The sequence below is a fragment of the Camelina sativa genome, chromosome 19, assembly GCF_000633955.1.
Source record: "Camelina sativa cultivar DH55 chromosome 19, Cs, whole genome shotgun sequence".
Lineage (NCBI taxonomy): Eukaryota > Viridiplantae > Streptophyta > Magnoliopsida > Brassicales > Brassicaceae > Camelina > Camelina sativa.
This window is the reverse complement of record NC_025703.1, coordinates 9,961,877-9,987,721: the sequence shown is the minus strand read 5'-3', so window position 1 is coordinate 9,987,721 and position 25,845 is coordinate 9,961,877. Positions and strand designations below refer to the sequence as shown.

Below are 25,845 nucleotides of genomic sequence, written 5' to 3'. Positions count from 1 at the left end.
AAAAAAAAAAAAAAAAAAAAAAGCAAATTCGGAGAGTTAATCAAACAATTAATGTGCGATCATCAGGCATGAACACTCACAAAAAGGTAAGCTAAATCCAATGGAAATTTTTTTAAAAAAAAACCTCGAAAGCAGATCAGAGAATCAGAGAATCAGAGAATCAGAGAAAAATGACAAATCCAAAGCATAAAAGTAAAAGGCAAGAAGAAACCTCAGAGATCAAGAACCATATATCCCGAGGGAAAACGCTTGCTTCGGCCTTCGTGGATGAAAATTAAAAGTTGAGAAGATTATGAACGCGCGCGATGTTCAGGAGGAGCAAGCAAAGCTCTTTAGGGCTCTCGTCTCGACGGATTCAGATTAGATTTTCAGTGTCTCTCTCGGTGATCAAGTCACGTGGGAGTTTTCGTCAACAATAAATCTGTGCCGTTAGATCTTTTATAACAACGTTTTGATGGTTTTTTTGGATCTGAAGAATTGAACGTCGCACGTGATCCTCATCTCTCCACTTTTATTTAAATTTTAACCCTTTTTTGTTTTTTAATAGATCGATGGATCATTTTTGGCATCACAAATTGGGTTATGTTTTTGTGATTTTTTACATTTATTTTGCTTAATTTTACGTTAAATCACAGTTTCATCACCAGAAACATATCTTATGTCTCATTTGTCTCAACTTTGGATGTCCATTGCATAAAAGAAAAAAAAACAGAGCAAAGTTGTATTATCAAGTAATTTGGGGTTCATTTTTTATTAGAATGTTTGCAACTTATTGAAATAAGAGTTCAAAGATTCAAATAAACATGACCAATGTTAGATAAAGAAAAAACACAACCAAAAAAAAAAAAAAAAAAAAANAAGAAGAGGGTTTAGTCACAGACATGCATGTAGAGAGAGCTTGTTTTAGTCGTCACCTCTTTTCCTTTTGCCTTGAGCTGTTGCTTGCTTGATTTTATCCAAACTTGGAACATAATTAAGAATAGCTGGCAAACATAATTTCACTTTATCTACTCCAAACTCCACCTTTATGACTTTATTAGTATCCCCCCTAACGATATATATCATGTGTCTGTTATAGTCATCATCGTCAACCAATGTGTCACAATACACTTCAAAGACACAGACAGATCCAAGCATAAGTACTTGCAGCCTGGACATATATCACCAAGACTCCTCCATGTGTCAGAGTTAAACTCGTAGATTTCAAAACTATTGATAGCATAAGAGGCATAATAATACTTCAAGACTCTGTAGCTCTTGTTGCAGGATTTGTTGTCTCCTTGGCAGTGTCCGATATCAAAGTCGCGGACACCTCGCCTACGATCGCCGCTTCTAATCCACCTTTGTTCACCAGTTAACGGGTTCCAAACCACGATTCTAGAGTTGTCAGCGGAGGAGGTGCATAACAACACTCCGTCACAGTGAATGACTCGGTCTATATCGAGTTTAGCTGAATACTCACCAGGCTGAGGATCGATTAGGCTATATTCATCTTTGACCTCTACAGATGGAATGGTTCAATTGAGTTCGATGCTCACCAGAGCAATATTGTGCTTCTTTGTCAACATGAGAACCATAAACTGCTTTGTGGCTTTATCCAAGTGCTTTCTTGCGAATCTCCAATCGTCGTTGAATAAACGGTTCCATCGTTTGCAAGTTGATCTTAATCGTTTCAAGGAAGTGGCCGGAACGCGACAGAATATTTCCTCTACCAGATCCTCTGGAAGCTCAGGTTTAGTCATTGATGAATGATGTCTGAAGAAAACGTGCTTCTGAATCTTCTTTATCTAATTAGGGTTTTTGCTTCTCATCTTTGTCGCCATATGTATATTCCGCCCGCACCCATCAATTATGACTATTTTCTTTTTCCTCTTTAATTTGTATTTTTAGTTTTTTTTTTCCATTTTTTATTTGCTTTCTATTCTCTAATTTGCCTCCAAATACATAATAATTCGTCTAAATCGTTTCTTTTAAAAAAGAGAGAAGACAAAAACAGAGCATGTGACAACAAGTCAACAACCAAAACCATCAGCATCACAACTCTTTCTGTACTTAGACTGTGCTGCCAAGCAGGTTCTTCAAATACAAGATACGATTGGAATCTTCATTAACGTTAACATGTTGACTTGACCCCATTGGATTATTTAGTATTCAAAATTAGTTCTTAATCATTTACCGGAAGATCAAATTAAATCTCAGACAACAAATCAAATGACGACGGGAATGATGATTTGGTCGGGTAGGAAGCCATCATTGCTACACCGCATTTCCCAAATGAGACATTGATGTTACGTTGGAGTTTAACGTAACCGCTTTCTCCCCAGTTTGATCCCCATGAGTTACGAATGATCCAGTAATCTTCACCACTTGAGGATCCATACCCAACCACTACCACACCATGGTCCAAAGATATTCCACATGTTCCTGTCATCACACCCTGAGGAAGAAAAACACAAACATAAATTTTTTGGGTTATGTTTCAAGTTCGTATGAAGAATAAAGAATCAAGCTTAGTGATTGTAAATTACGGATTTGTAGAGCTGGAAAGCTTGGCTACTAGCTTCAATGGCAACACTAACAGGTTGATGAGCAACAGCCTTTTGCAAAGACTTCTCATCGTCTCTAGGAACATCTTCATATCCATCAATGGTAACAACAGCACGAGTGTTGTTATTCTGCATGATCATTAAACATAGATGAAATATAATGGAAACTTAACAATAACACCAAAATCGAGCATTATATTGGTTTATTAAGAACCTTATCGGCGTTGCACAAGCCAAGATCATTGGCGGTATAAGGGTAATCTTGATCTGTCTCAATACCACCGTTTTTCATAATGAACTCAAAAGCGTAGTTCATGATACCTCCATCACATCCAGCGTTGACAAAACCTCTGTCACAGTCAACGAGTTCTTGCTCCGACAGAGATATTAACTCACCGGTCTTGATCTGGTTTATCCCTTCAACCGCTCCAACCGCAGAAAATGCCCAACAGCTTCCTATTCAAAGAGATATCTCAATTCACAATCGTTTCAAGTTCAGAAAACGTGAAAATTGATCCAAATCCGAAAAAGCTATATGAAGAAATATCTAAAATGCATACCACAGTTTCCTTGATCTTTGACTGGTACAACTGCGCCTTTCTTTCTCCAATCGACTTCATCAGGCAAAACATCTCCTTCTTTGTACATATATCTCTCAGATTTCACTGAGTCTTTACTTCTCTCCATCTTCTTCCTCAAGTAAATAGCTCGAAACTCATCATTTGTTAGATCTGCGAACCGGGTCAAACCGACTTCATAAGTCCTATTCTGAACTGAATTGTGCTCTTCCACGAACTTCAAGTTGTCTTTGAAGATCTTGAAGCGTCTCTCTTTCTCTCCAATACCATTATAGTTCTTTCGATTCTCCACTAGCCATCGCTCGTACATCTGCGCCACTTCAGCCTCGTTCTGCTTCGTCTCTGTTAATGAGACGACTCCAAGAAACGAGGAAACTAGTAATACTGGGAGGATCGCGAGAGCTGAGGTTATAAGCCTGATTCGAGTAGCCATTGGTTTTTGTGTTCCAGTGAGATCTGTGCCAGAGTTTGACGTTAAGACCAGAAGAGGTAGAGATGGATCAGTTGGTGTTTTGGGATTGGGCATTTTCTTTTATTTATATTTTATTCTAACCAATAAAATATTTAAGTCATATCATATCATTACATCGCTTGTATAATTCTACAATTTTTATACTAATATTTTTCATCAAACGTGAAAGAGGGTAATTCAATTATCGGAGGATGGTTAAAAGAGAACAAATTGATTAAACCCGATCAGTTTTTTTCTTGGTTATTTTTGATAACACGTTACTGCTGTATGTTTAGGACTAAAATTTAACTTACAAGAAACACGATGATGATGATGATCATCATCATCATGATACGCTGTTACCAGCAAAAGATCGGTTAAAGTTTATTATTCAAGGAAGATGACAATAAGGCAATAATGCTATAGAAGCAAATATGATATTACTTCTTAAAGATTTACAGCAAGTAAAATCAAATCCAGATAAACACATTAATCCAGAATTTAACAGCATACACATGTACATAATCAACAATTTATTATGTGTATACATGTATATGTATCATTCAAAAATCAATTATATAAAACCTCTATAATTAATACTCCGTAAATTAATAATTGTTATAAATTAATATAAATTTTTCGGTTCTAAGTTGGCTAGTGTAATTTTAGATATAATTCAATAATAGAATAAAATTAAAAAAAACTTTAAACAATTCATTGTAAATATATAGTCTCATCAATAATATAAATTAATAATCGTATAAAACTATCAAAATATATGTATATATATAGGTAGATTAATTTTTGTTAGAGTTTATTTTTAAGAATTTTTCCCTATCAAAAACTTTGAGTGTTTTTTTTTTCTCAACATTGAGTGCTCTCTTCAAACCATGATATTTTCCTTTTAATTGATTCTATAAAAGTAATAATTATAACGATTTAATCTTATTTTTATATTTCCTTTTGAAAAAATTACCAAAATAGGAAAGTTTCAGTATTAATTTATTGATAAATTTGAATCTCTATAAATTATATTAATTTATTGATAAATTCTAATCTCAATAAATTAATAGATTTTTACGATCCTAACATTATTAATTTATAGAGGTTTTATTGTAGTTAAATCTCATTCTTTATATCATATTAATTGTTGCCTTCATATATATCCGCGTCAATGATATTTTTGGAGGAGATCATTCTAGCTGTCTTCACGACCTTGGCTGCTCTTCTTTCATCAGAGAACTTGTGGGCAACTATCATGCCGTATTCCTCTTGGCTAATTTCTGACATGAAGAGTATTCCCGCTAACTCTTTTGCTTCGTGTGCCGTGTTCACCATCTTGATCTCCTCCTCTCCTTCCCCTTCGTTGTGCTAGATCTCCTCCTCTCCTTCTCCTTTGTTGTGGTTGTTGACATCCATACTTCTTAAGGCAGATGTCACTCCCTCCAATTCGCTCTTTGCTTTAGAGGAAAGGAAGTAAAAATATCATATCATGCGTCGCGCTATCCAGCTTGGATCTCAAATTAGAGATTTTTTTTTGTGTAGATTCAGTTTGGATTTTACCGGGATCAAGTCTAAAATTTCAGAACCTACAAAAATCGGATATCATTCAGGTTCGGGTATTTTGTACCCGGTTATCCAAAATTTAACCTGATTACCCAAATTTTGCCCGATTACCCAAAAATTTTAATGTTAAATATTTAAACAAAATTTTAAAAGTTAATTTTTTTAAAAAAAATTGGTTAAGTTTTTAAAAATATAGCTAAACATTTTAATCTAATTTTGTTTTAGAAAAATTTACTATTTTTGAATTTTAAGTTATAACGTTGAATAGCTATGTTATAAATAATAAATTATAACTAGTATTTTCAATATATTATTTTATTTCGGATATGTCGGATACCCATTCAGTTATTGGTTTGGTTCCGGTTCTTCGGATTTAGGAGATTAGGACACAATAGGATTTTCTACCGGTTCCGAGTTTGGATTCAGATCCATTCCAGTTCTAGTTTTTGGGTTCAGTTTTTTGGTCCAAGCCTACTAGGGAGAGAGAGTTAGGACTTGGTCAAAGCCTCAACAAACCTGGTGAATATCATGTACTTCTCCAATCAACCCCTTTTTTTTTACAATATATTGGTTTAGCAACACGCAATCTACTTCTCCACTTTTCCAATCAATATCTTGTACTTCTCCAATGAATCTCATACTTCTCCAATCAATCCCGCTGTCATGCACCAGAAATCATGGAAACTACATCTACCTTTTTGTTCATGGATAATATGACGTAAACGGTTTTATTGTAGTTAAATCTCGTTCTTTATATCATATTAATTGCATTATTAAAATGATACATAATACACAATTTAACAGCATATACATAGATGTATATCATAATCAACAATTTATTATAATTAGATTTTGTAATATTTTTGAAAAAAAATAATTTTGGACTTAAAAGCATTGACGAAATTACCCACACATATGTCATGTCTTGTTTTCGATTCTCAAAAACAATCATATCGAAACTTACAAGTGATGTAGCAAAATTCGGTCAATCTCCAAGTCAGACCTATAATCAAAATCAGATCTAAACATTAAGATCTACAATTAACAATCATAAACGTAAAATAATCAAAATTAGGTCTATAAAAATAAATTTAAAAAAATAATCTAAATTAGATATAAAAGAACTAATACAACCTCGGTAGAGAACTAATTTGCCAGAAGTTAATAAATAATAACTTTTAAAAAAAACTAAATGTAAAATTTATTAGAGAATTAAAGAAAACTTACTATGATTTTCATGTAGGTTGTATACACCTTGACTATGCTCTACGACCAAGAGAGATATTTTAAGAGAGTAGGGAAGAATGAAAATTTGAATTTGATATATTGTTAGCTAGTATAAACTCATGGCTAGGGATGGAATTACTTGCTAGTACTAAAATAAGTAGCTAGTATCCAAAGAATTTCTTATCTCGTATATATTACAAGATAAATCCGTGTAACTTTGCCACTTATTAATATTCTCCATCCAAATCTGGCATTTTCACTTTTTTCTCGCCTTGTCACTTCTTCCTCATCTCCTCCTTAGCTTTAAGCTTCTGAGTTTCAATATTGCAAACCCTGTCATAGAGCTTCTTGCTCATATCGGTGTTGCGTTTGATGTGTGTGGCGTATTTCTTTGCGTCGACAACGCCAAGCTCCTTCCTACTCGCCTCCAATGCTTCTTCTGCAGCTTGGATATCGATCGCTTTTTGTTCTCGCCGTTATAGTAGGGACCACAATATCACCCCTAATGATTTAATTCAACTTTTTCGTTGACCATGGAGGACTATTAAAAAATATTTACACCACAATATCGCCCCTAATGATTGATATTGATATTTTTTATATAAAAAAACGGTCATCTTTACATAACTTATGTTATTCTTTTTAGATTTGTTATTCCCTATTTATTGATTAATAATAAAAGACATGTTTAATGATTTTTTTTTTGTTTATACATATCAACATATAATTGAGAAAACATGTATAATATAATTAGCGTACAATGAAAAATAGATTAGTTTGTTAATTTTCCTTTTTTATTTAGGAAATTTTTTTTAGATATAAACATGTAAATTTTATGTAGATTTACTCCTATTATCTTAATTAGCTGTTTTGTAAAATAATAATTTTTGACATATGTCAACATCTCATCAGTATACTTGACACGTGTCGTGATCAGTATACTTAAACATGTCTTTTATTATTAATCAATAAATAGGGAATAACAAATCTAAAAAGAATAACATAAGTTATGTAAAGATGACCGTTTTTTTATATAAAGAATATCAATATTAATCATTAGGGGCGATATTGTGGTGTAAATATTTTTTAATAGTCCTCCATGGTCAACGGAAAAGTTGAATTAAATCATTAGGGGTGATATTGTGGTCCCTACTATAACGGCGAGAACAAAAAGCGATCGATATCTAACTTTGAAAACCCAACTTTATATAATAAGATTGCTTCAGAAACATTTCAGGTTCCCTCATTTTAATGTTACATGTATGTATGTAATATACATAAAACAATACCTTAAATCATACATTATAATCTTGAGATGACTAATTTTTTTTTGTATCTTTGAGTAATAATTTCACACTTGAGCCAAAATTGCAGCAATGATGACCGTTGACTTTCAAAACTGCTGAAGTTTCATACTGCTTTGAATTATATCATGTGTATGATTCTAGAATTTTTATCAAATTAATGTGAAAGAGAGTGATTCAATTATTGGAAGGTTAAAAGAGAACAACTTGACTAAACCCAACTATTTGTCTAGCTTAACACGCTATGTTTAGAAATTAGAAGGCTAAAATTTAACTTACAAGAAAAAAGATGTGAATGATGATGATGGTACTCTGTTGTTCCAGCTTCAATTTGGTCAAATTTTATTATTCAAGGAAGATGACAAATTGACAATGCTATATTGCTATGAGAGCAAATATCAGATTACTTCTTAAAGATTTACAGCAAGTAAAATCAATTCCAAGATAACACATTAAAATTAACGAGAGTAGTCAAACTATGATCCAAACTTAATTGGAAGTGTCTTAAAGACAGAAGACTGAATCTTGATAACGTGGGATGAAAAGCAACTATGTTCTTTTCTTCCTTAAGCGCTGCTTACAAGCACGTTTGTAGACTTCGTGGCCCCAATCGCTGGTCCTCGTGTCAAGGCTTTTATGCTTAACGGACTGTTTCCCTTCTGTCCACACCAAATTTTGTAGACGAATCAGTTTAAACTTTACAGGAAACAAAACAAAAAGTGTTTTTAAGCCATAGGAAAGAACAAGAAACTAACCATTCTACAAGTACCGGCCTTCAAATCGCAGACAGGGTATGACTGAGGGCAGCAGCTAGAACCGTCGTCACAGCAAGTGGCTGACTCGAGCGGACAACATCCCCAGCTATAGCATTTACCTTCGTACTCATAAAGACAACAACAAGTGGACTTAGGTGGNACCAAATCTTGGATGAACGAAACCAAAGTAAGGTTCACTGAAAATTTACAGATTTGTAAAGCTGGAAAGCTCTGCCACCGGCTTCAATAGCGACACTAATTGGTTGGTTAGCAAGAGCCTTCTTCAAAGACTTCTCATCGTTTCGAGGAACATCCTCATAACCATCAATCGTAACAACACGAGTGTTCTTCTGCAAATAAATAAAACAACCACACAACACATAAGTATACAACAACATTGTCAACCAAAAACTACAAAAACATTATCGTTTACTCGTACCTTATCGGAATTGCACATGTTAACATCAGTTCCGACATAAGGATAGTCTTCCTCTGTATCAATCCCACCGTTTTTAATAATGAACTGAAAAGCATAGTCCATAAGACCTCCAGCACAACCACCATTGTAACTCGTGTCACAATCAACAAGTTCTTGCTCCGACAAAGATATCAACTCCCCTGTCTTAATCTGGTTTAGCCCTTCAACCGCTCCAATCGCAGAAAACGCCCAACAACTTCCTGTAACGTTCAACCACACTAATCAGCTCAAACACGAAACACAAAAAACCAAAAAAAAGTAGCGATTAAAACGCAAACGCAATAAGACGTACCACAGTTTCCTTGATCTTTGACTGGATTCACAGCACCTTTAGCTCTCCAATCGATTTCATCAGGCAAACTATCACCAGCCTTATACAAATACCTCTCTCCCTTCACCGGAACCCTAGTTCTCTCCATCTTCCTCCTCAAGTAAACCGCACGAAACTCGTCGTTAGTCAAATCAGCGAACCGGTTCAACCCTACTTCGAAAGTCCGATCCGGTACCGAATTGTGCTCTTCCACGAACTTCAAGTTGTCTTTGAAGATCTCGAACCGTCTCTCTTTCTCTCCAAGACCGTTGTAGTTCTTTCGATTCTCAACTAGCCACCGCTCGTACATCCGCCGTGCCTCCGCCTCGCTCCGCGTCGTCTCCGTCGCTGTGACGCCGGAGAGAGACAAGGAGATCAGTAACACAGAGAAGACTGTGAGAGCTAGGGTTATGGATCTGATTGAAGTAGAAGTAGTCATATTTGTTTGTTTTTGTGTTTCGATTTTGAGATGTGTTTTGCAACTGTAGCGTTGAAGTATTTATAGAGTTTGAGACTTTTGTCGTCGAGAGTGGAGATTGGGATAGATGTGTTCTTCGTATTGGCTCTGACGTGTCATCTTATTTATATATACTGTATTTATTTTTATTCTGATACAAAAATTAATTAATGTCACATCACATAGACATAGATGTTTCGATCCATTCGTAATATTGTACTAGGATTTACCGCATGATACACCACAAAACAATTTTTACATTTTTCATTTTATTATTATATCTAAGTTTTATAATTTCGAATTTAAAATAGATTGGGGGTTAATATAAATATTATAGTATTATTGTATATATATATATATATATATTGGTGTTTTGTAATTATTAACAGTATATTGTATTAAATGTATGTGAGTCTTACTTATAAAAAGAGTAAGATATCATCAAACTTATTTAGCCGTGTGGTAGTACCAAATTAAATTCTTTAAAATTATATGAATGTTGATCCAAATCCATCCCATTATATCACCCAAATGATATTTTACACATTTTTGTAAGTTTGAATGTTTATAATATTTTAAGTTTTCGAAAATTATAAAACTATTATATCTTGTATAATTAAAAGATATAGCGGTATTTAAATAAATTGTTAATTATAATTGTTTAGCTGTAATATATAATTTTGTTTGAGTTTGGCAGATAAATATGTTTTTTTCATAATTTTGAAGTAATTGTTAGTAATTTGAAAATAATAGTATGTGAAGGACTATATTTTAATGTTAGGTAATGTTTTAATTTGAAGAGTTTTTTTTTGTATATCCTTACAAAACGAAATTACCATGAAGTGTGCAAATAGTTGTTTATTAAAAGTATTTTTATTTTTTTTTAAAAAAGGGAAGGAGAGAAACTTAATGCAAGAGAATTAACAATATAAAAAATATGATAATATAGAGTATTATAATTGAAAACTCTTCAGTTGTCCAAACAAAGAGAGCCGAGTACACCGTGGAACAATCGGAATCACAAAATGATTTTACTTCGATTGATTTTTGTTAACAAACAATATTTTGTAATGATACATAACAAACAAAGAGAGTCGAGCCGAGGTAAAATCAATATTTTGTTCTGGATGTAAAATAGATTGATTTTTAAATTTTTATCTCTTCGATTATGTGAATAAGAGGTTGATATTGAAATAGATATCTCAATCGATTTTGTAACGTTTTGCCCAAAAACAAAATCACGTTATTAGTTTTTGTAAAAGTTCAATAATCTAACTTTATTATTAACATAGAATGGATGAAAGAGTTAAATAAGACGAAGTTTGGTTGACAAAAACATAGTTAATTAAGAAATTGTCTAACATTCTCTTACTTCTACTTTTCTGTACAAACTCAACGTACGGAGAGAAAGATAAATTTTAAGTAGAAATATGTATACGATCCGGATAATATATAAGTGGAAATATGTTTCTTCAACATCTTTGTTCTCCAGATTCTGAAATACATGTTTAAACACCACATTAGTTGTTGGTGTTCCAATCTTGCCTCTTTGTTGAGAATAAATAATTATAAAAAAAACCCTAAAAACCCTAAGTTTTTAAGAAAACAAGAAGTGCTATTAGTAGTTAATTGATACATAACATATAATGATATATGTATATATGAGAAAACAGAAATAAAGTGTTGACAGAGATCTGCTTTTTCATCGGCTAACACCAAGCACTTGCGCTAACACCAATCTCTTAGATAAGCAAATGAGGGAGCCATTGAAATTTTAAAGTTTATTATGGTTTGCTATAAGTAAATTGTGTTTGTTCAGATGATTTTTCTACCTTCTATTAACAGGTTTTTTATAGAGATCTTTGATGATGCCAGTTAGGTATTATTGTAAATCGAGAGAAAATTGGTGAGCAAGCCTAACATATTAAGATAAGGAATGTTAGTCTAGCAAATTTTATGTTTCCATATTTTCTCGATCTTTAGCTAAGAAATGGGAGAAATCTCTACTGAATTACGATTTCATGATTAATGTTTAGTACTAAAACCACTTAATTCTTTTCTTTATTTAAAAATATCTTACCAAAACCGGATTTTGTGATTGAAATCGTTAGGAATGCGTATTTGTGTGTTTATCCATGTTAAGAAATATGCTTGTATATTGATAATTATTATGGATTTTATTGGCTTTTGTTATAACCCGAATATTATACCATATCTTCAATATGGTTTCTCATTTAAACTAATATAGGGATTAAGTGTAAATATTCATTATATATTAAAATAACTCAAATGTAAAATAATCTATATTAGAATATATTTTTTGGTTACAAAAATCCTAAAACAATTTTTAAAATATATAAAAATTCAAATCACATCATATGCTGAAAAAAAATCTAAAATTTTATTAACATTATGTATTAAATAGTAATTCAAATAATTAAATATAAGATTAAATAAAAGTGAAAGGAGAATTATATTTTAATCAAACATATTGATTTAAATTAGATAGATAGATTTTAGGAAATTAATATTAGCATATAAGGAAATGATTGTGTTTGGTTGTAAGGATTGTAGAGAATTTAGTTTAGGACTTGTTTGAATACAAAGATAAGAGAGGATGACACAAAAATGTATTCTAAAAATGTTAAGATAGATACTAGTAGTGATTATCACCTATTGTTTACAATTTTTTAGTTATATAGTTTAACCTAATAATTAACGAAATTAATAAAATCTAGATAAATTTCATTTTGAAATTTTTTTGATTGTCTTTAATTATCTAGATAAGTTTTGAACAATACTTGGTTCATCTCTAGAAATAAATTCTGTTTACATTATTATAAAATTAAAAACTTAAACCGTTCTTTTATAAACCCAAACTGATATATAATTTTATTCTAATTATAAAATTTAAACCGTAATCATCTAATCTGTAAACCTAAATTGACATATAATTTCATTTTAATTGTAAAATCTAAACCATTATCATCTCATTTGTAAACCCAAACCGACATATAATTTCGTTCTAATTATAAAATCTAAATCATAATCATCTCATTTGTAAATCTCAACCGACATATAATTTCATTCTAATTGTAAAGTCTAAACCCTAATCACCTCATTTGTAAACCCAAACCGACATATAATTTCGTTTTAATTGTAAAATCTAAACTCTAACCACTTCATTTGTAAACCCAAACCAACATATAATTTCTTTTTAATTGTACTAAAATCTAAACTCTAATCATCTCATTTATAAACTAAACCGACACATAATTTTGTTCTAATTTTAAAAATTATTTTTCATAAGTTTTTAATATTCAATACCTAATAGGATGGATATACGTAATAAGATTTGTGGAATCGATTTCTTCTAAGTACAAGCATCAGCATGTATCTTAGTTTGGGAAACCTAATGCTAACCTTTAACAGAGTAGTTTCTTGACGACACTAACCTTTCCCGGAAGGTACTAGGAACCCATATGTTACACGCACTTTGGCCAAACTATAAAATAACACACTACTGTGTACATATTATTAAAGTTCAATAACATAAATTTTTTTTTTTGATGTCGTGGTCATACATGGTATTACTATTATTTGTTTACACTAACCGACGAAATATTCCATTTACATTTACATTTTTTTATTTTTTTTGTTTGTTGTTTGCATCTTAAAAACTCTTATATAATTTCGATTTTAAAAAGAAAATAACGAGGAACTCTTCGTCCTAAGACTTTAGATTTCTATTAGACTCTTACATTATGTATGTAATCCTCGTTTCTGAAGACATCATCATATGTCTTTGTTTAACCAAATACTATCATATGTACATTAACTACAAACTTTAATAGCTACTAGTATTTAAGAGGGGACGCAGTGGAAATTGAGATGATTTTATTGGGGTTAGCATTCTTCATTTTATATCTCACCGGCCACGAGCTTTTAGTGTCTCTGACTATGCTTTAATAACTAGATTACTATATCGTATAGAAGTTTCGACTTTTTAATATCTTTAAAATTTTAACTGAATAGTCTGAATTATGTAATTTTTTTTTGCAGCTGCTATATGCCTATATGTATGCTACGATATTCGATTGAAGCTTGAATCGTTCATCCATATTAAAATCAAAGCCCTTTTGAAATGTGGTTGGGTTGGGTATTTGATGTTCTAAATCAATGAATGCAGCATCTGTTAGCACACACTTTTTTTTTACACAGATCCAACTATATATGATTAAATAAAATATGGCAAGAGTCTAAGAAACAAATCGATTATATGTAGTGCCTAAGTCTTTATTAATTATTTTTAAGATTGGGATAAGGTCAGTTCATCTCAATTATCTAATTAAACATACTAGTTGCTTAATAATTAGGGGGTAAATTATAGAGCCACATAGTCTTTACAAAATCCGGGAAGTCAAGAAGAATTAAACTCATTGGCTTTGGTTATGTTATTGTTTATGTTTTCTCTAAGTATAATTATCATGATGTCATTTGCGTCTCCAAGAGAATGTAATCAGTCTAATAAATGTTGAACAGTTCTTTTGTGATGGTGTACAAGCATGGAAGAGAAAAGGATAGTTAGATAAGATCATCGGTAGGCAAACGTCATCAGACAAAAATGGCCGGACAACGTGCAACAAAGTTATTATAACTAGCATACCGAGTTTAATTGTTTTCTAAAAAATTAAGGTAAACAACAACTGGTCTTCATCTAATGGTCGGACGAAGACGAAGAAAAGGATAATCATTGAATACGAAGTAATGTTAGTTACAAACTAATTTTGATTTATTTATCGTTTTTATTTTTTAAAGAATAGAAAATTGTATTCATCAAAAGGAAAATAAAAAAAAATCGAAAATATCCTTGTTTCCAAGTTTATAGGGAAAACGGCTTAATAGTAAGACAACAATAAGAGCTTATCATCTCGTACAGTTACTTGGTTTTGTTGAATTTAGCCTATTTAGGTTGTTTAGCGAATATACGCGGTTACGGACAATGCGGTCATGCGGTCATGCGGTCGATGCTCTTGGCTGTCTTTGGAATTATTGATCACTATCTAAACCCAAAATAGAAAGATACCTTTTGGTTTACAAGGCATTTAAAACATTGACTTTTCTATTTTTGTTCGTAATGTCTTTTTTTTCTTTCTCTAACCTCATCGCTAACTAAACCATGCCAGAGAGACCGTGAGACTCCAAACTTCTTATATGTATCTTATTCCATGAGCCCAATTCCAAAATACATACTTCTGATCCAGTCACGATACGTTAATTATAATTTGGCCATCACTTCTCTTAGTCTATATATATTGGGCCAATACTTCTTTTGAGTCTAACTAAGTTCTAACTATCTCCAACATGTTAATCGCATAGATACTAGGGGTCCATTGCTTTGCTTCTTTCTTTTTCCCCATATTTTTTGCTTTGTTTCTTTGCTTTAAGATTAACATGTTAAATTCTAATATTTAATTTTCAAAACAGAACATTCTAGTGTTTCACAACAACAACAAAATACATTTTGACAAAAAAAAAACCAATCAAGTGTTTTTTTACCAAACTATGGCGTTTACATTATTTTTATGTAATGTTTCGTTTAAAAAACATTAAATGATAGTATGTTACTTAACATGTAAATTGCATACTTAGCTTCATCTAATAGAAACGGATTACGTTTCAAGCAAAATAAGACCGTAAGCAGGTGTAAATCAAATCAAAATACATTTTTTCCGATGGAAAATGGAAATGGGGTCTAAATCTTTGGTACGCAACATTAATGCGAATTTTGCTATATATTTAATATCGAAGTCACAAGTTAGCAATAGTACGTAATAAACTAGTACTAATCTCGATAATTTTTTTTTTTTCGAAAACATAACACTACAAGAAAATGTTTGATTTCCTACCACCAAAATCGTAGGAATTTATTAGGAAACAGATGTTTCTTACTGTTTTCCTTCAGAAAAATTAAGAGGAAATAGTCCGAAGAAAATAGAAATTAGTGAGCATTTGGAAGGAAATATCTTACCAGTTTTCTAGGAAATTAGTTTCGAAGGAAATGTGGTAGGAGAAAAGAAAGAAAGAAGAAGGGCAGTATTGTCTACTTTCCTTGGCTATCTCCTTCGAGTTTCCTTCAACTAATGTCCTTTAATTTTCCTACGCATATGTTTTTTCTTCTACACTCTTCATTCTATTTTCCTTCACATTTTCACTCCAAGTTCCTTCGAAAATTTCCTTCAAGATTCTTTCGAGAATATCATTCCAGGTTCCTTCAAAAATTTCATTCTCTTTAACTACGAAAACTTCAGATCAAGTTTATCAAACGTTTAATACAGGTAATCACCCAATATTAATTTTCCTTGTTTCCAATTAGTTTGCATTTTTATAAATTTAAACTAGACACATGCAATCGTCCAATACATAATACTTCATTACTCAGAAAAACAATCCAAATACAATAAACGTACTTTTTACAAGATATTATGAAACTGATCAAGGTTGTGTCTCGTCATCGTCTTCCACTGTTGCTGGTGTCACCGGGTAGTCAGGTGGACGTAGATCAGGAAACCGCCCTAGGAGGAGCTTGTTGCATTCCATGAGAAACTTGATCTGAGCGTCCTTCTCTTGTTCACGAGCCTTCAATGTTTGAATCTCCTCTTGTAGTTTAGGAATCTGACATGGAGCTGAAGAAGAAGATGGGCATCCATCATCGAAAAGGTTACCAAAGCCATAACGTTTACCTCTAACCTTTGGAACAACCTGTAAATTAAAACCAAGACTTGTAAAATGCTCACTTGATAGATATTTTATAAGACATCCACAACATGTAAATCACTTGATAGATAATGAAACAGTTAATAAGATAGGGAATAAGAGTAACTTACTTTACGCATAATAGAGTTAATCTCCTCTGTTGTAAGAGGGTCTGGCTGAGCCGAAGGATCACCATCAGGTTGGCGTTGGGATTGTATGAGCTCCACTTGACTAGAAGCCTTATCCAGATACTGTTTGGTCTTCATATCACTAATGGTTCGGGTCTTCTTGTCTAAGTGTGTTTGTTTCATGAAATAAATCATATTAGGCTCCGCTCCTAATTCAATTGTCTTAGCAAAAACATAAACCATAGTTAGTAATAAAAAAGATAAAGGCTCAATCAGATTATATGAGTGAACTAAATATGATTGAATGAAGCTTGCAAAGAAAAAAATATATTTACCGCATCTTGATGTAATCATCAAATAGATTTTTCTTCGCCTTCATCCAATCAGGTAAGTTGTCAGGTCCTTTATTTGTCCATGTTTTCTTCCAATCACGGACATTAGCTTTAAAAGATGCTTTTGCTTGCTTATTGTAGTTTGTGCGAACATACTCTGTAATGCTTGGATCCCAGTTGAACTCTTGCTGTGGATGACCACATAATTGATTAGAAACCACAAAGCAATTATATCATACTTAAACATCTACCAAAGAAAGGATATATTTACCGCAAAAGCTCTGAACCATCGGTTTTTAATTTCTGGTGGGAGAGACCGATAAGTTGGATAAGGCTTAGGGAGATCAGATTTCAGCATTTTAAGGATCTGCTTCGTAATCTTACCAGTGGAGTCATGTCTAAACCCTGCAATGTAGTTGATAAACAAATATGCTATAAAGGTTTTTGTAATCTTACAAAGTCTGAATCATCCAAAAGTTTTGAAGGGTTACCATGTAGCTGTTCCTTCACGGTCTGGACATAGGACTGGGATGTTTGTGCGTCCTGGAGCACATAGCAAATCATTTACATCGGCAAGAATAGCTACATCTGATTCCTCATTATCAACTGGTGGTTCACGACGGGTGTGTTGACTGCGTGGATCTTGCGTAATCCTTGGGAAGTCGGGTACGGAGTAGCTCGGGGTACTGCTATCGTAATGCCGCTGCCGTTCTGCCATGAACCGTTCATAGTTCTGACGAGTATTCTCCTGAAATTTGAGAACAGAATCTATATATGTGAGTAAGATTAATTGACTCCCAAAATGAATTGACTCTGAAAAAGGATAGATGTGTATGCTTTCGCTATGTTTAGAATAGAAATTAGGTAGTATAATTGAGTTATAAATAAGAGATAGAACTCTACTTAGCCGAAACATAAACACCAACTATGACTAAGACTTTTGCCGTTTTAGAAAATCAAATATGGCCAAGAAAATAATTACAATTGAGGTCTGTTTCAAACCCGAACATACAATCGGTATGAAAAAAAAAAAGTTACCAAATTGAACTTTGTAAAAACTAGAAAACTTACAGTGAACTGTGGACCTATCGGCGGAGACCACGATAGGTTGCCGGTCAACCTTTGACTCGGTAATTTGCGGGAAGACATGAGACGAAATAGGTGGAATTCGCAGGTGTGTGACTTGAAATGACAAATCGATCGAAGCAGAATCTGGTGAGAAACAACCGCAAATCACCTCCCCGATACACCACTTGATCTCTTTAGGTAACTTAGGTTAAAGTGAATGTGAAAAACGCGCAAGTGGCTCTAGGGTTTTTACATCTCATCCCTTTTCATCGAATTAGTACAGCCCATTAACAAAATCTGAAATTTCTTAAGCCCATTACAGAATTAATTAGCTTACTTAAATGCCCAAGTCCATCTACGAAACAACATATAAATAAAGTTTTGTTTTATGTTGTAATTTATATATATATATATATATTATATTCATATATAACTTATGTTTTGTTTGATTTTGTCATTTTATATAAAATTTCTACACAAAATTGGTAACTTAACACAAAATTTCTACACTAATTTTCTACACAATATTGTTTGATTAATCAATAATTTTAAATTTCCAATTTAATTTATATAGATAGTAACATTTACATGTTAAGTTTACTTTGGAAGTTAAATTTTTAAATATGTGAATTTAAAATCATCAGATTAAATGAAACATATATATTATGATTTATGAATTTCTAAGGTTGCTTTAAAAACATATATATTAAAATCATAAAATTAAATGAAACATGAATAATTAGTTTGGTAGGAAACCGGAAGGAATCTTTTCTTTTAAATACCTTCGGCCAAGTTTCCTTTCATATTCTTTCAGCTTTCTTTCGAGTTTTCCTTCGTAAAGATTCTCGTAGGTAAATGAAAGAAAATATTCCTTCCAAATTCCTTTCCCTGTTTTACCTCCAATATTCTATCGAATTTCCTTCAATATTTCCTTCGCATTAGTGTTCCGACAGATTTTTGAAGTAAATATTCTTTTCATTTCTCTTGTCTTTACGCGTAGGAAATTACTTTCTTATTTTCATCGACCATTTTTTTCCGTCAAAACTCAGAAGGTTTTCCGAAGGAAACTAGTCCTACCAAAAATTTTGTAGGAAAGTCCGTAGTAAAACGTATTGTTTTTTTGTAGTGTAAAGGTACGTTCGCCATGGTCGTGCAAGGCATTATATATCTAATTAAGTTAAATCGGCGGTGTTCTAAAATTCTTGATGACTTAACTATGATTTAAATCACATGTAACCGGATTTATTCGGAAAAAATAGAACCATTGTTTCCGTTATGCTCTACTGATTAAATCTAATCACTATGATAGTATATAGTATAACGTTCATGCATGCATCGTCTTGTTTCTTTCTATCTAAAAAATATAGAGAGAATAAAGAATAAAAGTACAAACGAAGCAAATGAACTCCATTGGATAAAAAAGCTAACACATCGAAACAAAAATAACATAAAAAAGCATCTGAACTTATCCCCGAGAGTGGCAGTAATTGTTAGGAATTTGGGAATCAAATTCATTTTAAATGGAAAAGAAAAAAATTGGTGTAATGGTTTCGAATATTGTTTTTATTTGTTTACATGTATTGTTGTTTTCGGAATATTTATATTATTGGAGCATAAAATATAACAAGAATATACATATTAACAGAGAGAATGAGCTGGGAAGCACGTGTGGGAGAAGAGAGAAGCACGTGCAACAACGACAATGCAGGGTTGACTGGAGACAGTAGGGTCGTGAAGAGGCGCCCACTGTATCATTCACGCGTGTAACTCACTTCCTCTCAAACTCGTGTGTTTACGACGTCGTTTTGATTTCTCTACTATGTAAATAGTAGTAGTTTTCAACTGCTAGTTCCTATTGTCAATTCTGATTGGTTAGCATGTAAAACGTTAAATCTCTCGTTGTCTTTATCCAGAGAAATATACTTAAAAATGTATTAAAATTCTTGTGGTTACACTCATTTCTTCACTATGAGAGGATAAAGGATACGTGTCGAGCAAATGAACAAATTCTTCATGACTTACCTACTTGGAATATAGGATTTTATAATCAAGCATTACCTAATCGATTCTCATAACACTACAGCTACGTCATACGTGTGTGGTATGTATTTTATATTATGTTTCTGTGAGAACTTACAACTAAACATAATAACATATGTAATGTACCAAAGGGCTAGAAGACAAAATCATAATATCATTGTACAATAATGTAGAAGTGGAAAAATCACGATTCGCAATGAGTTATCAAAATATATCATATATATATAAGGATAGTGAATCGAAGTACTCTTCCTAATTAACTCGAGGAAAATATAATAAGTTTGTTTTTAGAAATCAAATTGGTCGTACTAAAAAGATAAAATCCATTCGGATCGGATTAGCCTTCAAAATAAAGAAAATTAAACAAAAGAAGAAAACAAAAACGAGGTAGGAGAGGGCGAAGCTGGTCCAGCTTCGAAACACTCCTGTCTTCATTCTTTGACCTTTGACTCGCTCCATGACCACATGCATGAGACCACCATGCCAATTATCTTTATCAAATCTATTCATATATACATCGTGTTTGGACGAACTTAGGGACTAATAATGTCACAAGTTTTGCTATCAAATTATATAACAACACGTATCACTAATTCACTATGGTGTGCAATCAAATCAGTTAGCCAACATGAGAACTGCAAATACATTTTACGTGTAATGAAAGCTTCTACTAGGTTTGATACTATTTACGCGTGACGAATTGAGTGGTTGATAAATATTAATTTGATCCGCTATATATAAATCAAATCGTTTTTGTTTCGTTTGGCTGATGAATATTTTTTTTCCAATCAACATATTGATATTGATCAAGCATTGGTAAATGCAACGTACCAAATTTTTGATACTTCAAAACAATTACATATTTAGTTGTTGTTTTCCTTTGTTGTGAGAGATGCTTTTGTTTCACCGGGAGAGGATTAGACAAATGCATTAGACAAAAAAAACAGACACAGAAACAAAAATGTACATTAAAAAGCTTCTTAGTTGTTGTTCCCATGAGGACAATGCAAAGACAGGCAGATTCTGCCCTTTTGATGTCTGCAATTTTTTTTTTTTTTTAAAGGGTAAATTAAAAGTAGACAAAGGATCGGAAATATTAAGGTCCAACTCCACCTCCCGGATTTATTTTGATTTCGATGTATTTGTCGTGGAATATTTGTCTTCGTTCGATAATTTCTCTTTGGATAACAACATAACCCTCCATTGACAACAACAACAAAAAAAAGAGAGAACAAGGACATCAAAAATGCATATAGATTATAATAAAGCTATTAAAATCAATTAGATTATAATGTGTTTGTCCTAGCTGACATCCTCTCTGGCACAACAATCGAGGAAGCTTCTCCGGGCGGCGTCGAGACTGATCGGTGTCGTTGGGCACTGGTTCTGTAATCCACACTTTCTCCTCTGCTCACAAAGCTCTCTTACGGTCCGTTTGTTTTTCACCGGAGCCCTCTTGAGATCTCAGATCTCAACTCCGACCATGCATCAGCTTCAACTCCTTCCCCTCGTCCCTCCGCCTCCGACTACTTCTCTTAGTGAACGTATTTCTCTAAACCGACAGTCGCCTCCACGAACCTTTGACCGCCCCGGTAACCTTGACCTCTATCCCTCGATCTGGTTTTTCCGGCAATCAACTGCAACATCTCTCCGCTCCTTAGATCTGCATCCACTCTCCAAGTGTTTTACTTGGTTGCAGCTGGACGGGAGCTCTGTTTTGATGTCGGCGCCATGGAAGATCTTGACGAAGAGCTCACAATCCCCGACGTCCTCTGTTTCCCCCTTGTTACCTCTTTGGTCAAAGTTTGCTCTCCATTCATATATCAGCCTCCTGGTAGATAGTTTACTTTGGATAAACTATAACACATCCCTGAACTGGAACCTACCCCGACCTGCTATTGATTTCGTTATACCAAGTTCATATCTGTTAGCATTGATGTTTTCTGCTTGGTCAAGTCGAGTAAACCTCGATAGTAGAACACTGATTCTTTCTAGATTGCTTGAGCTCCACTTGTGTCGAGTCCAGTGCTTACCCGAGTTTGGTATTAACTCCACTCTTCCCCACCCTAAACAACCTTTGATCAGTTTAATGGTCTCTCTAGTCCGAAGACAGCTATTGAACCTTAAGCTACCATTGTTGTTAAATTGGTATAAGAGTCTTTTTGGAAACCATGTTAAACGGGTACCATAGGGATGATCCCACTTATGGAGACAGTTTGGGAAAGCTTGGCATTATGATCCCACCTCTACGGAGTGGGGGTTACCGATGCTTCACCAACTCTCTACCTATATCTTGCTCAACCTCAAAGATCTTTCAAGCGCTAACTAACTACTTTATGAAGCCCCCTCATATTAGCTTGAAGACTAGTGGCATTATGACCCTCACTCCAAGGAGGAGTGGTTACCACAACCTCTTTTAAGTCTTGTTCTAGCAACCTTGGACCAACAACTACCTTTGTGGTAACTGGTCATCAGAGCCATAGCAACCCTGCTCGACCTTTTGGCAACTCAGCTGTGCCAGATTCATCTCCGCCCAATCTTCGAAGTCTCAAGACAGTGGCTCCCTATTCCTTTGACTTGCTCATAGAGTCTGCATCAGTTTGTCTTGATCTCACAAATTCCATATTGCTTCCAAGCAGGTGGTTCACAGCTCTCAAGCTCTTCACATCGAATGCCCCTATATATCTCTGTATTTTTATTACTTTATGCTTTGTTTTAGTTTACCTTGTGTTGTACTTTAAACTATCCTTATCATGTATGTTACTTTTTATTTGAATGGAAATGATAACATTTTTTTATAATAATAAAAAAAACTATTAAAATCAATTAAACTCAAATTATTGTATTTGGAGAGTTCACATTATGGGACTTATATCTATCTTATCAAGTTATTTATGACTTATGAGTATATTGACAACGTGAAAAATAGGTTGTAAACCCTGTTTTCATTATTATAATTAATTATTTTTATTTATCAATATACTAGTTGACAAAAAAGAAACTCATCGTCTAATATTAAATTTGCAGTAACCAATAAACTCTCTATATATACAATTTGTTAAAAATATTAAAAACCAAAACCAAAGTATATTATTGATAAAGACTTCACCTTGTGTAGTTTATGTTGTGGTGAAGCTGCAATATATTGTTTTATTAAATGTGATTATATTAGCTAGTTTCATTTTTTTAACCGATAGCAGTAATATTTTTTTCCGCGGCACTTTTGTCCAAAGTCTAGGAAAAAGTTATCGTTGAAGTTTCGATCCTACTTAAAGCCAACACATCAACTTATCTTAAATTTCACTACTTTGAATGTTTTGTGTTTCTTAAACGAAATAATTATTGAGTGAAGCCTAAATTTTCAAGCGCCATATCAAAATCGATCTATGGTTTCGCCTTTCGAGTCTTGACTACTAAAATATATATAGTCCTTGACTAATTGCTCAATGCTTAGAAGAAATGAGCTAAAAAGATAATGACTACTAGTAACTAGTTTTTGACTCATATGAAATGGAGACTATATAGACCAGCTAATCGATGACAACTTTTGTCCCCTAGTTTTGTAGAATTATCTGTAATTATGACCTTGAAGTTGTAAAAACGAAGACCCATTATGGAAAAAATCCCTTCTCTTTCAAGATTTTGTATCCCTAACAATTATACTTAAACATTTGATTAAAACAATCACAAATATTTTCTATTTAAATGTGTTATATCATAAAAAAAAATGATATGGAGGAAAAGAAAAAAACTCTCAAAGGATCCTAGCTTAAGTAAACGAAAAAACAAAGCAAGTGTAAGATTAAAGCGATAGGCATTGAAAGATGCGTGCAAAAAGAAGTGGTATTCATAGCATACGTGAAATAAAACGAGTCAAAGTTTTTGCCGTAAAAGAAAAAACAGTCAAGAGCTTAAAGATTTGGTTGTATTATTACGGGTGATTATCACGGCCTTTGATGTTAACACAAGTAAGTGGAACTTGTCTTTGTGTGTAGGTCCAACTTCGCTCCTAGTCTTTCGCAATTCACTGGTTTTAGTTTGACCAAAATTCTCTATTATTTATAGCAAACAAAATCTACATCACACAATAAAATCTAGATCCTGTTTTCTTGATATATTTTGACATAACAATGGCTTTTGGTGGTTGTGGCCTTGTGGGTAGTGATTAAAAAGCGATCTTAACTTGAAGCTTGCGGTTGAAAAACGTTTTGAACGTCATGATTCTTCATAATTGTTGATTTGTAGATATATCGAATTCTGATTCGTTATCCTTCTAATTTATGTGGAAATTAATTAGAAAACAAATATCTACGTTCAAACTATATTATCATTGATACAAAATGCATCGTCACGCAGTGAACTTTACTTCGTTTCAAAATGTTTATATATGTAAAGGCTAAACAGGGGTATGATGTAGTTGTTTCATATAAACATTTTCAAATTTAGACGCATTTGATTTGAACAGTTAAATAAACTTTCAACTTTTTCTAGAAATTACGTATGAAAAGACAAAAAATGAACAATTTAAACGTAATAATAGAACACAAATATAATCTCGTAAGACATATTATCATAACGAGATGTATAGTATAATTGTAAATCATTCATATAAATCTTAAGCTTCACTTCAAAGATGCGACTTTTTTTTTTCTTCCCCTAAAAATTATATCTACGTAGATGGCATCTAATGATGCTAACTTTTCTAATTAAAAATGAACATGTAGAATTCTAACATAATTATTTAAATTAAAAATCCAGCAGGTAAACAGAGTTATAAATGGCACACGTGTGGGTCTCATACATTACCCCAGATAAGCTCTCGTCTCGTTCGTTCCTTATTTCATACTCTCTCAAAACCAAATCTCTTCTTCTTCTTTCTACCTCAACTCAAGACTTTGTAAGTACTTCTCTCTCTCTCAAGTTCTGTTTCTGAATCTTCTAAAATGCCTAGGAATCTAGAACCGTTGGATCTTGGTATCCAAATACCATACCATTTCAGATGTCCAATCTCACTCGAACTCATGCAAGACCCCGTCACCGTCTGCACAGGCCAAACCTACGACCGAGCCAGCATCGAGTCATGGGTCTCTATCGGTAACAACACAACATGTCCAGTCACACGAGCTCCTCTCTCTGACTTCACTCTCATCCCTAACCACACTCTCCGTCGTCTCATCCAAGAATGGTGCGTCGCTAACCGCTCAAACGGCGTCGAACGTATCCCTACTCCTAAACAACCAGCTGATCCTACCTCTGTCCGTGCTCTCCTAAGCCAAGCCTCCGCTACGTCTGGAACTCACGTCTCCGTTCGCTCACGCGCCGCCGCTCTCCGCCGTTTACGTGGATTCGCACGCGATTCTGATAAAAACCGCGTTTTGATCGCAGCTCATAACGCTACAGCGGTTTTGATTATGATCCTGTTCTCCGAAACGACGTCGTCTGAGCTGGTCTCTGAGTCGTTAGCTCTTCTTGTTATGTTACCGATAACGGAACCGAACCAGTTAGTCTCGATATCTTCGGATCCGGGCCGGGTCGAGTTTTTGACCCGGTTGTTGTTCGACTCCTCGATCGAAACGCGCGTTAACGCCGCCGCGTTGATCGAGATCGTGACGACGGGAACCAAATCGGAGGATCCGAAAGGAACGTTTTCGAATTACGAGTCTGTGTTCGAAGGAGTACTCGATCTCCTCAGGAACCCGATCTCGTCGCGGCGAGCTCTCAAGATCGGGATCAAAGCTCTGTTCTCCCTCTGTTCGGCGAAACAAACTCGCCACCTAGCGATCAACGCCGGCGCGCCGGAGATTCTGATAGACAGACTCGCGGCGGATTTCGACAGGTGCGACACGGAG

At 33.6% G+C, this 25,845-nt stretch overlaps 6 protein-coding genes and 1 long non-coding RNA gene across 11 annotated transcripts in view; 1 reads left to right on the top strand and 6 right to left on the bottom strand.

Moving 5' to 3' along the window:
• LOC104765809 (phosphatidylinositol 3,4,5-trisphosphate 3-phosphatase and protein-tyrosine-phosphatase PTEN2A) overlaps positions 1-429 on the bottom strand; it is a 4,775-nt gene extending 4,346 nt beyond the window's left edge. Inside the window, exon 1 of the mRNA XM_010489583.2 lies at positions 212-429. The gene's annotated coding sequence lies outside the window, so the exon portion shown is untranslated. The remainder of the gene's footprint in view (positions 1-211) is intronic.
• On the bottom strand, positions 1,062-1,742 carry LOC104767640 (F-box/kelch-repeat protein At3g44120-like). The gene is made up of 2 exons (XM_010491637.1): positions 1,539-1,742; positions 1,062-1,466 (listed from the first exon to the last, which is right to left on the bottom strand). The coding sequence occupies exons 1-2, from the start codon at positions 1,740-1,742 to the stop codon at positions 1,062-1,064; spliced, it is 609 nt and encodes a 202-aa protein (XP_010489939.1).
• LOC104765807 (probable cysteine protease RDL2) lies at positions 2,031-3,650 on the bottom strand. Its single transcript, XM_010489581.1, has 4 exons — positions 3,107-3,650; positions 2,761-3,002; positions 2,529-2,675; positions 2,031-2,437 (listed from the first exon to the last, which is right to left on the bottom strand). Exons 1-4 carry the CDS (start codon positions 3,648-3,650, stop codon positions 2,189-2,191), a joined length of 1,182 nt encoding a protein of 393 aa, XP_010487883.1. The 3' UTR covers positions 2,031-2,188.
• On the bottom strand, positions 7,991-8,580 carry LOC104765806. The gene is made up of 2 exons (XR_763923.1): positions 8,428-8,580; positions 7,991-8,331 (listed from the first exon to the last, which is right to left on the bottom strand). It is a non-coding gene; the product is annotated as an uncharacterized LOC104765806 (long non-coding RNA).
• On the bottom strand, positions 8,594-9,731 carry LOC104765805 (probable cysteine protease RD21C). The gene is made up of 3 exons (XM_010489580.2): positions 9,198-9,731; positions 8,867-9,105; positions 8,594-8,777 (listed from the first exon to the last, which is right to left on the bottom strand). Exons 1-3 carry the CDS (start codon positions 9,652-9,654, stop codon positions 8,622-8,624), a joined length of 852 nt encoding a protein of 283 aa, XP_010487882.1. The 5' UTR covers positions 9,655-9,731; the 3' UTR covers positions 8,594-8,621.
• LOC104765804 lies at positions 16,040-18,164 on the bottom strand. 5 transcript variants are annotated; one of them, XM_019241108.1, is made up of 6 exons: positions 17,960-18,164; positions 17,380-17,636; positions 17,160-17,293; positions 16,892-17,076; positions 16,560-16,765; positions 16,040-16,434 (listed from the first exon to the last, which is right to left on the bottom strand). In XM_019241108.1, exons 4-6 carry the CDS (start codon positions 16,908-16,910, stop codon positions 16,168-16,170), a joined length of 492 nt encoding a protein of 163 aa, XP_019096653.1. In that variant the 5' UTR covers positions 16,911-17,076; positions 17,160-17,293; positions 17,380-17,636; positions 17,960-18,164; the 3' UTR covers positions 16,040-16,167. The 5 variants fall into 5 exon arrangements, 4 of the variants coding, with proteins under 4 accessions (XP_019096653.1, XP_019096654.1, XP_019096652.1 ...); XM_019241109.1 differs by lacking the exon at positions 17,960-18,164 and adding an exon at positions 17,792-17,824; XR_002036705.1 differs by lacking the exon at positions 17,960-18,164 and having other exon boundaries at positions 16,560-16,778; positions 17,380-17,779.
• LOC104767639 (U-box domain-containing protein 25-like) lies at positions 24,605-25,845 on the top strand (the record flags this gene model as incomplete). The annotated part of the gene is made up of 1 exon (XM_010491636.1): positions 24,605-25,845. A coding segment is annotated over exon 1 (906 nt), but the record flags the coding sequence as incomplete, so codon positions are not given.